At 46.0% G+C, this 13,893-nt stretch overlaps 1 protein-coding gene across 11 annotated transcripts in view; it reads right to left on the bottom strand.

The window, feature by feature from the left end:
• STOX2 (storkhead box 2) overlaps window positions 1–13,893 on the bottom strand; it is a 310,137-nt gene that overhangs the window by 33,313 nt on the left and 262,931 nt on the right. The window contains exon 1 of one of the 11 annotated variants that reach the window (XM_070068326.1): window positions 2,421–2,769. The exons of 9 other annotated variants lie outside the window; for them this stretch is intronic. Coding sequence is in view for 1 of the 2 variants with exons in the window: in XM_051832743.1 (XP_051688703.1) it covers window positions 1,548–1,572 (25 nt within the window). In the remaining variant the exon portion in view is untranslated. Of the gene's footprint in view, window positions 1–1,547; window positions 1,588–2,420; window positions 2,770–13,893 lie in introns of those variants that run through there. One more of the 11 variants, XM_051832743.1, reaches the window with a different exon arrangement.

The raw sequence follows: 13,893 nt of genomic DNA, 5'->3' as shown, positions 1-13,893 counted from the left end.
CATTCACGTCTGTCCTTAACTGATGACAGGCCTCCACCAGCTGCACAAGGCAGCCTTGCAGGTGGTGACCCCACCTCCAGGTCAGAACAATCAGATTTTACAGCAAGTCCTGCATGGGCCTGTGGTCTACCTTCCCCTTTCATCTACCCCGTGAGGATTCTTAAAATTCACAACTGAGATCACTGCAGCCACCGCCCTTCTTACCTGACCACGTACTGAGTGGCTGCCACACATAAGGAACTGTCAGAAGCTGTAGACTGTAGAAAAAGGCATGGATCTTGACCCCTGCCTTCACTGAGCTTACCAGTGAGGTGGGAAAACAAGACACAGACGCGTGGAAACGCAAGCAATTATAAAATATTCACATTACTGTTCAAACACCCTTAGAACTGTAACAAGAATACATGAATGGCTACCAAATTAATTCTCCCATAGGCATTTCAAGGACTAAGAAATGCTCTCCTTCTGAGGGGGACTTATGTGGGAGATCCTAACAGAGCACAAGGGATGGGTGTAAGGACTTCATATAATTAAACTCACAACATCCCATGCTTGTGCTTCTCCTAACTCAAAGCCCTTTATAGCCAACTTAACATCCTCAGCTTTGCTTTGAGGACACAAAGAAGAGCCACCTTGATGATGATGAAAGGAAACGTGTTTTCTTCTCCTTGAAAGGGTGAGCTATGGGGATGGATGTGACCGTAAAGAGAAAAGAGATGTTCAAGGTCCTACCTAAAACAGAGTTCGTGTTATATAAAAGTGTTCTAATTAATCTTGCAGATAACATAAGGGGTTCGAGACTCTTGGGAATATCATTAATAAACCAGAGCTCCATACATTTAACGAGGTGGTAAAACTGTGCTTCTAGATGGGTCAAGTTTCACTTTGGACACGTAGCATGTGATTCAATGTGCAGAACCAACATCATTTCATTATAATCTTTAAAGAAGAAAAAAGCTTTTGTTGGGAAAAGCACATGGATGTGGTAAGAAAAACAGCTCTGTCATAATCTGAGTCGTCAGGCAGACCGTGGTGAAATTCGCTGACTTCCTTAGTAGTTAACCTCAGCCTCCATACAATGTTAGTCTTGGAAATGGTCTCTGCGCAAATCAATCAGCCTTCCTTGGATCTTAGTGCGTTGCATGGAGGTTAACAGGCCAAATCACACGCAGAATTTCAGAGACTAGGTTTTAATGAAGAAGAAACAAATTTCAAATAATGTTTACTGAATGCCTCTGTCCAAGGAGTGAAAAACACACATGGCTGACAGAAGTCTGCGGCAGTGAGGTTCCTACTCGCAAGTCCTATGGCTGTTGATGCTCCAGTGTTGATGTGACACCTGGGATGAGTTGGGTGGGTGGGGTCCCCTGTGCTTGGCAGCCTACCTGCAGGCTCCAGACTGCTGCAGACAGAGGCCATGGGGGTGGGGACCACCACAGGGAGACCACTGTCCAGCATACAACACACCCTGATCACAGGTGCTGGAGACATTTGCCCATATTTCCTTGCACACAACAACGCTTGAAATAAAAGCAGGGGAAACCTACCTGACCCTTTCTGGACTGGCTCCATCCCCCAGGTAGCTTTGGCGCTAAAGCCTGGTGCATGCTAGGGGGTTGCATCCAAGCACAAGAAGGAGCCAGTAACAGAAATGGACGTCCTAGAATCTGTAATAAGAAGAAAGAGTAAACTTTCGAGTACAATTATCCTAGATGAGCATTTCCGATTGGCTCCAGAGGGCCCATGGGACAGGACAGCAATCTCGCACTTTACCTTCATAGATCTACTTTACAAAATGAGTTCCAGAACTCTCAGCTCTTCTTACAATTCAGGGCTTGAGATACTGGTACAAGTTCAGTTCAGGAGCTGGCAGAAAGCACCTCTAAAAGGCTTTCTGAGTGGGCTTTCCTGGTAACATTATTTTAAGGAAGAAAAAAAAAAAAGGATCCTCTTTAGCATTCTTTTATCCTATTTGCACAGAACAGCTGGGACCCTGTGCCTCGCCTAGCCCGTGCATCACAGCCACTCGCACTTAGCAACATCCCACTGCAGTGCCTCGGGAATCTGCAGTGTCACTCCTCTTCTGCTCCTTCTCTGCAAAGTGAAGTCATAGGGACGGATCAGCCAAGCTGACTTCTCACCAGCCTGCCCAGAATCCTTTGTGAGCTGGAATGAGTCATCGCTCCAAGAAAAGCTACAGCCTCTGTCTGTCTGGGCAGGCTCCTTTGTCTGTCCAGCGCCGAGACCCAGGCACGGGACTGCAAGGGGGCACATCCGCGTCTCCAAGGGACCCAGGTCCCCGCGCATGCATCAGCACCAATTCAATTTTTTTTCATTGTTAAAACAGTAAAAAGGGCACATACCTCCAGATGCTTGAAGAAAGCACACACAGTAAAATTGATCTAGCGTCATATACTCACCAGTCCGTAATTATAGACCTGACACATTGTCCTATTTTTTTTTAAGGCTGGCTTTTCATTGTGATGAAGGACGAAATCTCCTTCCTGTGTGTAACAGGCGGTTCTACTGTACACTGGATCAAAGTTTAGCTGCAGTGAGCTATTCGTCATGAATTCCAGCTGCCGTGCAAGTCTTTGCAAGCCCCAATCTCGTCATTCCTGGCACATCCCCGCCAGGCTCGCAGCCCGGGCAGCCAGCGCAGCTCGCCCCGCGCCAGCCAGTGCAGCTTCTGCCGCTGCCGATAAAGGCAGCGTTGGGAATGAGGTCACTATGTCAGGAACTCGCTCTCAGCATGAGGTTCTCCCCGGCTGGGCAACACAACTCAAACCACACCGGGTGGTAGGATTCATGGGATTTTTAAGGCTGCTGTTCCGGCTGCCTTTTTTTTTTTTTAGTTTAATTTCTATGTGTAAGATCAGAGAAATCAATTATATATCTGCGTAAAAATGTCCTTTTCACTGCACTATTTGTACGATGCTCATCAACCCCACACTGCATAACTCTCGCCTATGTGTCCTGCATTTACACAGACACACACACAAACACACACACACACTTCATCAGACAGAACCATAGAGACAATGTTCAGTGTTTATTTAGAGTACAAGAAACAACACGTAAACATCTCAGAGGAAAAGGGGGCGGGAATTAGGAGAGGACCGAGCAGCAATCATGTAAAAACCAGAGAGGAAAATGGAGTCAGAGAGGAAGGGAATAACGAAGAAAGAAACGAATTCTAATGCATTAGTGATGATCCTGCCCAGTGCTCCCAACCTAAGTCACGGCAAAACAGGCACCTCTCACTGTCTCCGCATGCAGACACTGATCAATTAACCCGCTCTCGGAAGCTAAGTGGGTTTGGCCAGCAGCAGGTGTCTGTACCACCCCTTTCCCCACATCCTCAGGAACACTGCAGCTAAGCCACAAGAGCACAAAAAGCGTAGGCTACAAAGCAGGCTGGGAAGCAGAGCGACGTAACGAAGTCCCCAGGCTACCCGAGTTGGAAGGGTCCCAGGCTAAAATCCCCCCCATAGCCCAACTCCTGTGATTCAGCCAGGCCTCAAACACATCCTCCCAGAGCTCAGGCCCTGGCACAGCAAGATGCGCCCTCCGGCCCCCAGTGAGTCCACATGCACCCCTGCCATCAGTGCACACAGGGATCCCAACCTGCCCGGGGGAAACGGAGGTAACCTAGAGCCCTTGCTGGCTAACTCATCCAATAGCTGCAAACAGTAACCTGGCCCCAGGATTCAGCTGGGTCTTCTCCAGCTGACAACAGGTTAGCCACTAGCAGGCTTGCAGACCGTGTCTTGTTGGCTGGTGGACACTTTGCCTTGGATGTTGTTAAATACGCCCTCTCCTGCCCCTTCCCCTGTCTGAAGATTTTCAAGTCCTCTGCCCTCCAGGCTCCTCCTTCAGTCCTGCTCTGGCCACTCCGTCTCGCTCTTGCAAGGCTGTGTACCAGGTGTGGTCTTCCCCTGGCCCTTCCTCTTTCTCTTCTGGACTCTACAGTCATGTAGTCTAAGAAAGTACACTCAACCCTGCACTAACTGGCATTAAGCCAGGTCTCCCTCATGCACTGTTTAAACAGTTCGTCTGTTGTACCTTTTACACCCTATCAGAAATGCTTTGGTCTTGATTCTCCCTTCTAATGTATTATTTCCTCTCCACACCATAGCCTGAGTTTGGAGCCCAGCACTTGGGCTTCCTACCCAAGCAGCTCAAGGTTAATCAAGTTTCTTTGAGTTTTGAGTGTTATAAGACTGTCCAAATCCACCTAATTCAGCCCATTCTTGTTAGGCATAGTCAGATTAGTGGAAGAACAGAAAGTCTGCCCAATCAGTCCCTTAAGAACACAATGATGGGCCGGTGCTGCGGCACAGTGGGCTGTGTCTCCGCCTGTGGCGCCAACATCCCATACAGGCGCCAGTTTGTATCCTGGCTGCTGCTCTTCCAATCCAGCTCTCTGCTATAGCCTGGGAAAACAGGATAAGATTGCCCAAGCCTGGGCCCCTGTACACACATGGGAAACCTGAAAGAAGCTCCTGGCTTCAGATCGGCCTAGCTCCGGCCATTGCGGCCATTTAGGGAATGAACCAGCGGATGAAGGACTTTTCTGTCTCTCCCACTCACTATCTGTAACTCTACCTCTCAAATAAGTAAACAAAATCTTAAAAATAGGAAAAAGAATGCAGTGATGAAACTTGTTAACAAATGTATGAAAAAGTGAGATCCAAACAGAAACATCGATAGCCTTGGCAACTGAAGAGCCTGCAGGAAAGCTCCAGGTCACAGTACCACCTACCTCTTGACAGTTACACATTTAAATGTTTCTATGACAACAAGCAGGTTAAAAAAAATCCTAAATCGTGAGGAGAAGGGATGAAAGTCACAAACGACAATGCAGGGGCAGGCATTTTCGCAGAGTGATTAAGACACTGCTTTGGGACGCTTGCACCTGCAGGGGAACATTCAGTCTGTGGGTCATTTGGTCTGGCCCTGCCAAGGCAACCCCGGAGGACTCAAAATGCAGTAAATCTATAGCAGGCTAATTTTTAAGTTGACAGTTTTGTACGGCCCACAAATGATGTTATAAATACCCAAATAGCAGAAAAAGGTTCCCCACCCCTGCACAGAAATGCCTGCATTCGAGTTCTCGCTCCACTTCCAGTTCCAGCTTCCTGCTAATGCAGACCCTGGGAGGCACCAGGTGATGGCTCAAGTACTTGTGTCCCTGCCACCCAAGGAGGAGGCTCCGGATGAGCTCCCAGCTCCTGGCGTCACCCTAGCCCAGCCTTGCTGTCCTTGGCATTTTGGGGAGTGAGCTGGTAGATGGAAAATCTGTCTCTCTGCCTTTCTAATAAAACCAGTAATAAATTTTTAAAAATGTATTCAGATTTCCTGAGTATCTGAACATGTATGTTTCTACCTGTATGTGGGCCTATATATCCAGCTACAGAGACTTGGCTTATCCTTGTAAGGTATGTAATGTTACTATCCCCATTTGAAGAGAGATTAACTACCTTCCCCAAAGTCACACAGCTGGTAGGAGGCACAAGCAGAATCTGAACCCTTGGCACCTGGTTCCAAAGTCTGTGCTTCCAATCCTCATACATTCTGCTTCTTGATTATGATGATAAAATAACTATCAGAAACAAAACATTTTTAGAAACTTAAACCTCAAGGCTTAAAGCAAAGCCAGTTTGCTTACTTGACCCACAGGGACCAGGAAGTCAAGTTCACAATCTGAGGCCCTGCAGCCAAAGTCATCTTGGCCCAATTGTGTGACCCTGATTAGCACAGGAGAATTCTGCTAAGTGACCATGCAGCAGAACATAAATGATCAGGCAAATCACAAACTCATCCTGCCGCCCTCCTAACAGCAAGATGGGTTTTATCATGGACACCGTTCACCTCAATTCAGAAATCAGGGGAAGCAAGTCACTCTGAAGTGTTAGACCCTGGCGTCTGATGGTGAGATCAGCTTAGCAATCAGCTGCCGCTGTGTTTAGCAGTCCTCCTCCCTCCCCTGCCACCTCTTCCTCCTATTAACAGCAGCTTCTGTGTAACAGTAAAGATTTACAAACATCATATAGAATATCACGGAGGCGATTTGCTCCCTTGATGAGGTGTGGGCAGAGGTTGTGCTTGGCACCTGACAGGTTCCTTGGCAGAGGATTAAATAGCAGCACCACACAGTGACATAGCCAGGCAAGATCTTAATACGCATGCTGGTGACTAATGGTCTAGCACAGCCTTAGAGCTGTTGCACTTGATAAAGCAGAGAATAAACACCCTTAAATCGATTAACAATATTTATTGGGTGCCCAACTGCAAAATCCTACAGTCAATTTGCAAGTTTAAACATGTTTAAGATAGTGCACATAATGTAGAACAAGTCTCTTGATTATTATAATAAAATAACCATTGGAAACAAGAACATGTCTAGGAATTTACGCCTCAATTTTTAAACTGAAGTTAATTTGCTTATCTGGCTTTCAGGGCCAAGGAGGTTAAGTTGACAAAGTTGAGTCCTTGCAGTAGAAGTTGTCCTGGCCCAGCAGGAACACTGGTCCATAAACCTTCTCATGAACAGATGACATGGTCTCTACTTAGAATGCATCTGAGTAGATCATATGCCCGTAGAGTAGAAGTGCAAAAAACACAAGGCAGTGCCTGCCAAAGCAAAGAATAAAGTCACAGGTGCTCCCTAGAATTCAGCAGCACAGAACCTGAGTTGACGGGTAAAGAACAGAGAAAGGGCGTCCTGTATGTCAGAGCAGGAGCACCATGAGCAGGGCACACGTTTGTGTTTACAGGCATACTCCTGAGAAAGTGCCTTGCCAACAGTAGGCACTAAATACATGTGTGCTGAATGAATATGTGAATGACCTGCAAGAGGAAGCATGAACCCAGGTGTGGGGCACTTACTGACGATAGGGAGGTGGAGGATTAGAACACAGGCCTGCCTGGTGTTGAGGGTTCACACTGGAAAACGGAGGGAGAGGAAGCAAGAAGTGTGGCCCACGAGCAGATGAAGAACAGTCCTGAATGGATAAGAAAATGACCTTATAACTGCAACCAATCTCCTTCGGCATTTGCTATGGCCATTAGTCAGTCTCCTCCCTTAGAAGCACTCCTTATACCCACATGAAGCTCACATTCTCCAAAAAACAATTAGTCCCAAGCTTGTATGGAAACTCACTGGAAGGGAGGTATACTGTACTGGATGGTCAGATGCTTCCCCAGGGACTTCTGTGTCTCCCATTACCACTCAGAAGTCAGTAATGCTGAGACTTCCCTCTGCAGGACTGCACCAACAGAGGAGAAGTGGATCCTGCTCTACACCACAATTACACTACACCATCCTAGTTCAGGTCAACAAGCGTTGACTAAATGTAACACAGAAGACATCATGCTTGGTGTTAGGTCAGAATACAGATGAATGAGTCGCAGCTCCTATCCTCACAGCTTGCCATCACTCAAGACAGAAGGGAAAAGAAGATCACAAGAACAAAGAAAAATGGTTATCTCTGAGATGGGGAAGAGACATCACTGAAGGCTGACGGGAACTGGGAAGCGCTGAGGGAGGACAGGCCCCTTCGGTGGCCCCCACAGGACGGGTAGGCAAAGGTGCAGGGAGAGACAGACGGGGATCTTTCTAGGCAGCAAAGCAGCAGCAACAGAGACATTGGGGTCAGAAAGCAAAAGATGCTTTGGGGAGTGGCTGGTGGCCTAGGCAGAAGCTTGGGGAAGATGGCAGAATGTACAGGAAGGAGACTGGCAAAGATAAAGCCAAAGGGTCGGGCAGGCTGGGATAAGATTTCAAAGAACATTAAATTGGTGGAGCAAGGAATTCAAGGGCTTCTGCAAAAGAGTGATATTACAGGTGCTAAATGTTTAGGTTACTTGGGCAACAGGGTAGAAGATGTATCCAAAGAGAGAAGATCATTATTGATGTAAGATAAAAGGTCTATTGCGAGACAAACAAGATGCAAAGGGTATTTAAACAGGGAACAGAGAGAAGCAGAGAGATACGAGATAGTTTTCCACTTCCCAGAAGTGCTACCCAAAACATCCAGCATGAGACATTAGGATGCCTATGGGAGAGGGTCTTCAAAAAAGTTCACAGGAAAATGCATTTTATGAAAAAAATTACGGATGGGTTCAAATGTTTTGTGCCAAAGATAAATTTCTCTTAATTCCATTTTTTTCTCACATTTTTTTTTGAAGTACCCCTTAACACAACCTGCCCAGAACCCAACCACAAGACTATCTGCAATTTAGGAGCTTGATATTTGGAGTAGCGCCTAGGTAAGAGGAGAAAATCCTCTACACAGGAATCCATGTGCACACTTAACAGATCAAACCTTCTTGGTCACACAAAAACCGATGAAAGGACACAAATGAAAAATTCAGCCAAGGTGGTTCCAAAACAGAAAGTTGCAAAGTCATCTGGGCCTTTTTTAGTTAAGTGCGTTTTTATAAGGGTGGAAAAGACAATTTCAATTCAAGCTGGATCAGGTGCAGCACAGAAGAGACAAGGCAGCTGATGAACAAACACACTCGGTAAACCCGTGATGATCAGAGAGCAGCAATATGCAGACAAAGTGAAGAACACAGCGACTGTGTCACGAAAGTCTTCCAAAGTCTTCCAATCAGATCAACTCTCCTCGGATGTGAAACAAACACTGGTATTTTAGAGCTGAAAGAGACACTGAAAGTCAGCTCAAAAATTACCGCTTGACAAAAGATAATCCTACAGCTCCAATGGGGAAAGTGACTTGCTCAAGGTGGCTAAGATAAGTAGCCAGCCAGAACAGGCATCCAAGGCCTCTGACTATTGGTAGTCCACAGCACCTTGTAAAATATATTAAAAGACAATTAAATTCCAAGGATTCTCCATCTGCACAATGGATATGAAATTACGAATTAAGTATGCAGATACCCATTTTCCCATACTACAAATGGTATAGATTGTTTTTGTGCACTCAGTTCTTCTGTCCAAAGACACAGAAGTAAAAGATGAAAGCAGAGTGAGAAACACTAAGAGTCTCTGAAGCTTCAGGTTGAAGGGCAGATTCTGCATTTGCTGTTTTGTTAGGAAAACTATGGGCAGGTGTGGAGAAAAGACATGTTCTCTCTCCAGTGTAATTTTGTTTTGTTTTGTTTTTTATTTTTGACAGGCAGAGTGGACAGTGAGAGAGAGAGAGAGAGAGAGAGAGAGAGAGAGATAGAGAGAGAGAGAAAGGTCTTCCCTTTGCCGTTGGTTCACCTTCCAATGGCCGCTGCAGCCGGCGCATCGCGCTGATCCGATGGCAGGAGCCAGGTGCTTTTTCCTGGTCTCCCACGTGGGTGAGGGGGCCCAAACACTTGGGCCATCCTCTACTGCACTCTCGGGCCACAGCAGAGAGCTGGACTGGAAGAGGGGCAACGGGGACAGAATCCGGCGCCCCGACCGGGACTAGAACCCGGTGTGCCGGCTCCGCTAGGTGGAGGATTAGCCTAGTGAGCTACGGCGCCGGCCTCCAGTGTAATTTTATTACAGTAATATTTAGGTTGTGGACCAGTCCTTTCCAAGCACTGGGTTAACACACACCTGGGAGTGTCTCAGATGTTTCTGGCTGGTAATCTCAACTGCAGAGGAATAGGGTTCCATTTTGAAGACTCCCTAAAATCCATGAAACTAATGCATTCTACTCTGTGATAGATCCCTGAGTGCCTTAGTAGTAACACCATCCAACATGAATTTCTACAAGTTGCAAGTGAACTGCGCCTTTAGAGAGACTGTCCACATTTATCTTGAGGTTGTATAAACCTGCCAGGATGTGACCCCAGCCCCTGGGGGCCTATGTGCCTCCAATTTTGAGAAGCAACAACCACATCTGAAAATACACCTGAAAATGGCATTCCCCAATTAGTTTTCAAAACCATCATGCATATTTCTGCGGTTTTAAAGATGTAACATTATTGAGTCCTAGAGCTCTTTTAACTGGAATTAGTTATAAGGTCAAAGAGCTGAGAAACTGAATTACCTTATCACTGGCTTATTTAATTATGGCCAGGTTACCTCTCTGTGGGTTGCATTCCTCCTCTGTTAAGATGGAATCAGATAAAAAATATGAAGTTTGCAAAGGCTCCATATTTTTAAAAAGGGGACACAGCTACAGAGCTAACCTCTGACCTCAAGGTGCTTCCAATTAACTGAGAAACGAAATGTAAACACTTTTGAAAAGAAGGTATCACAATACCTCCAGAAATGAAAAGAAACTACGAATAACAGGGGAAAAACCACTGCAAATGAAGACCAGACGTAGCACAAAGAAATACTGGCCAACATTTCCATCACAAACTTGAACTTGGCATGGGTTGAGTTTGTACTTCTTACAGGCCCCAAAATAACCTGTTAGAAGGAGAAAGTCATGATTCAACACACACTCCTAGGAGGTCTGGAGGTACCTTCAAAGTGACGCATCGCAGACATCTCAGTATATGCTGGAACAAATTCCCAACGCTCTCTGCAGTTCCACTGGCCAGGATGACAATGGATTCAGACTGCTGTGCTCACCACATTTTTAGCACCCACAACAGTCAAATCCAGGAGCACACCCCACCTCCCCTAGCTTTACTCCTGGTTTCACTTTCCCCAGCTCCAGTTACCCATGGTTAACTAGGATCCAAAAATACCCAACAGGAAATTCCAGAAATAATGACGAAGTGCTGAACTGCACGCCACTCTGGGTAGAATGAAGCTTCAGGCTGTCCTGCTCCCTCCTGCCTGGGATGTAACGCATCCCCTCGTGCAGCGTGTCCACGCCTTACACACAGCTTGCCCGTCACTCACTGGACGGCAGTCTCTGTTACTGGATCGGCTGCCGTGGTAGTGCAGCCTTCTGGCTCAATGAACCCTGACTGTACTTCACAATGACCCCCCAGCGCATAAACAGGGATGCCAGCAACTCAGAGATGACAAAGGAAAGCCATAAAGTGCTTTCCTTAAGTGAAAAGGTGAGAAGCACAGGAGCATGTTGTTATAACCACCTGTTTTATTATCAGTACTGATGTTTCCCTCTCTGGGCCTAACTTATCAATTAAACGTTTATCATAAGTGTGTGTGTACTTGGAAAACAGTTTATGTAGAGTTTTGGTTACTGTCATGTTCAGGCACAGAGGGGGTCTTGGAATGTATTCCCTGAGGTTAAGGGAGGGCTGCTGGGTTCGTTGATTAAAAAAAAAAAGTCAGAGGTGGGGCCCTAGTCCAGTGGATGAATATTCATATCCTACACTGGGCTACCTTACGCTCCAGCTTCCTGCTAACGTGCAGGTGGGATGGTTGAAGTAGTTGGGTCCCTGCCCCACCCACATAGGAGACCTGGAGGCTTGGGAGTTCTGGATGCTTGCGCTGGCCCTGGTACAGTCTCAGCCATTGCGAGCATCTGAGGAGTGAGCCAGTACAGGGAGCTCTGCTTCTCTCTCTCTCTCAAATACATAAATAAAAAGTTATTTGGGTTCTGATCTCTTTTGCATCTTTATTATTACAAGCTTCTACACATCCTCCAACATATTTAACGGGAGGTCAATCCTCAGTGTCACTTTACAGAAGTCAGATAACTGATAAAGTGTTTACAAAACTAGAAAAAGTCATAAAATCTGAGTAACAAAAGACTAAAAACTGGTCACATTCTCTTTCATCTCTCTATAAGGAACGCCTAAACATAATAGAACGTTTTTGCAGAGAGTAGCTATCAGCTGTATGTAGCTATTCAATTTTAAGTTAATTTAAATGAATCAAAGTCAAAATGTTGGTTTCACTATTTTAAGCACTCCACAGCACATGTAGCTAGTATTTTCCATGCTAGACACAGTAGATAAAGAACATCTCCATTATCTCCAAGAGTTCTAATGGACAGCAGTGGCCTGGTTCATCAACAATCATAAGAAACCCATGTACTACTCAGGTTAACATGAAAACCCATATTAAATGTTTTTCAATAAAAATTAGCACAAATGGGGAGCCTGCGCTGTAGCATAGCGGGGTAAAGCTGCCGCCTGCAGTGCCAGCATCCCATATGGGTGCCGGTTCTAGTCTTGGCTGCTCCACTTCCTATACAGCTCTCTGCTATGGCCTGGGAAAGCAGTAGAAGATGACCCAAGCCTTGGGCCCCTGCACTCGCATGGGAAGACCCAGAGGAAGCTCCTGGCTTCTGGCTCCTGGCTTCGGACTGGTGCAGCTCCGGTCATTGCAGCCAATTGAGGAGTGAACCAGTGGATGGAAGACCTCTCTCTCCCTGCCTCTCCTCTCTCTGTGTAACTCTGACTTTCAAATAAATATATGGTCAGATATAGAACAGTTCCAACACCAAAAAACTCCCTCACACCATACCTTACACACTCCTGATCCCTGGGAACCAGTGATCTGTTCTTTGTTCCTATTATCTGTCCTTTTCCAGAAAGTTTTATTAAAGGAGTCATGTAGTATCTAACTTTTGTTACTGGATTTGTTCACTGAACATAATGTTGAAATTCACATGTTGGTATACATGTCAGTAATTGGATTGCTGGGTAATATGGTAAGGATATATTTAACTTCATAAGAAACTACTAAACTATTTCCAAACTGGCTATACAAATTAGCAATCCAACTAGCAAGGCGGTTCCAGGAGCTTTTTTGTAAGCTTCTTGAGTTTTCTCTAAATGGTCAGTTGGGTTTGCAAATACGGACACTTTTCTTGCCTTATTCCAATAGACAGGAATTTCAGCATGATGCTGAACAGGAACGGTAACAGCAAACTTCTGTGCCCTACTCCCAGTCTTAGAGAAGGAGTGTTCAGTCTTTCACCATTAATTATTATACAGACTGCAGATTTTTGTAGATGTTCTTCATCAGGCCAAGGGAGTTGCCCTCTATTTCTAGACTGTTGAGGGCCTTTACTGTGAAAATATGGTGAGTGTTGTCAGTTCTTTTTCTGAATGAATTATCATCTGGTTTTCCTTCCTTAGTGTGTTAACATGGCAAAATACATTGACTGGTTTTCAAATTCCAAACCAATCTTACATTCCAAGCCTTACACCACTTCATGATGATTTATCATTCTTTTATTGTATGCCACTAGATTCGATTTTCTGATATTCTGTGGAGGATTTTTACATCTGGTTCACAAGGGACAATGGTTTGTAGTTTTCTCTCTTTGTACTTTTTTAAAAAAGTTTTATTTATTTATTTGAAAGGCAGAGTTACGGCCGGCGCCACAGCTCACTAGGCTAATCCTCCGCTTGCGGCGCTGGCACAGTGGGTTCTAGTCCCGGTTGGGACGCCGGATTCTGTCCCGGTTGCTCCTCTTCCAGGCCAGCTCTCTGCTGTGGCCCAGGAGGACAGTGGAGGATGGGCCAAGTGCTTGGGCCCTGTACCCGCATGGGAGACCAGGAGGAAGTACCTCGCTCCTGGCTTCGGATCGGCGCAGCGCGCCGGCCATAGTGACCATTTTGGGGGTGAAACAATGGAAGGAAGACCTTTTTCTCTAACTCTGCCTGACCAAAAAAAGAAAAAGAAAGGCAGAGTTACAGAGAGAGATGGCAGCAATGGCCGGAGCTGCACCGATCTGAAGCCAGGAGCCAGGAGCTTCCTCTGGGCCTCCCACGTGGGTGTAGGGGCCCAAGAACTTGAGTCATCTTCTGCTGCTTTTCCAGGCTACAGCAGAGAGCTGGATTGGAAGTGGAGCAGCAGGGACTAGAACCTCCGCACATACGGGATGATGGCACCGCAGGCGGCAGCTTTACCTGGTACACCACAGCACTGGCCCCCTCTTTGTAGTATCTTTGTCTGGTTTGGGCCGCAACATAATGTCAGTTTCATAAAATGAGTTGAGAAATGTTGCCTACTCTGTTTTTTGAGAGAGAATATGTAGAATTTGTTATTTGAATTCTCCAGTGAAA

The sequence above is a fragment of the Oryctolagus cuniculus genome, chromosome 2 (genome assembly GCF_964237555.1).
Source record: "Oryctolagus cuniculus chromosome 2, mOryCun1.1, whole genome shotgun sequence".
Classification (NCBI taxonomy): domain Eukaryota; kingdom Metazoa; phylum Chordata; class Mammalia; order Lagomorpha; family Leporidae; genus Oryctolagus; species Oryctolagus cuniculus.
This window is presented reverse-complemented; position numbering and strand designations above follow the sequence as displayed.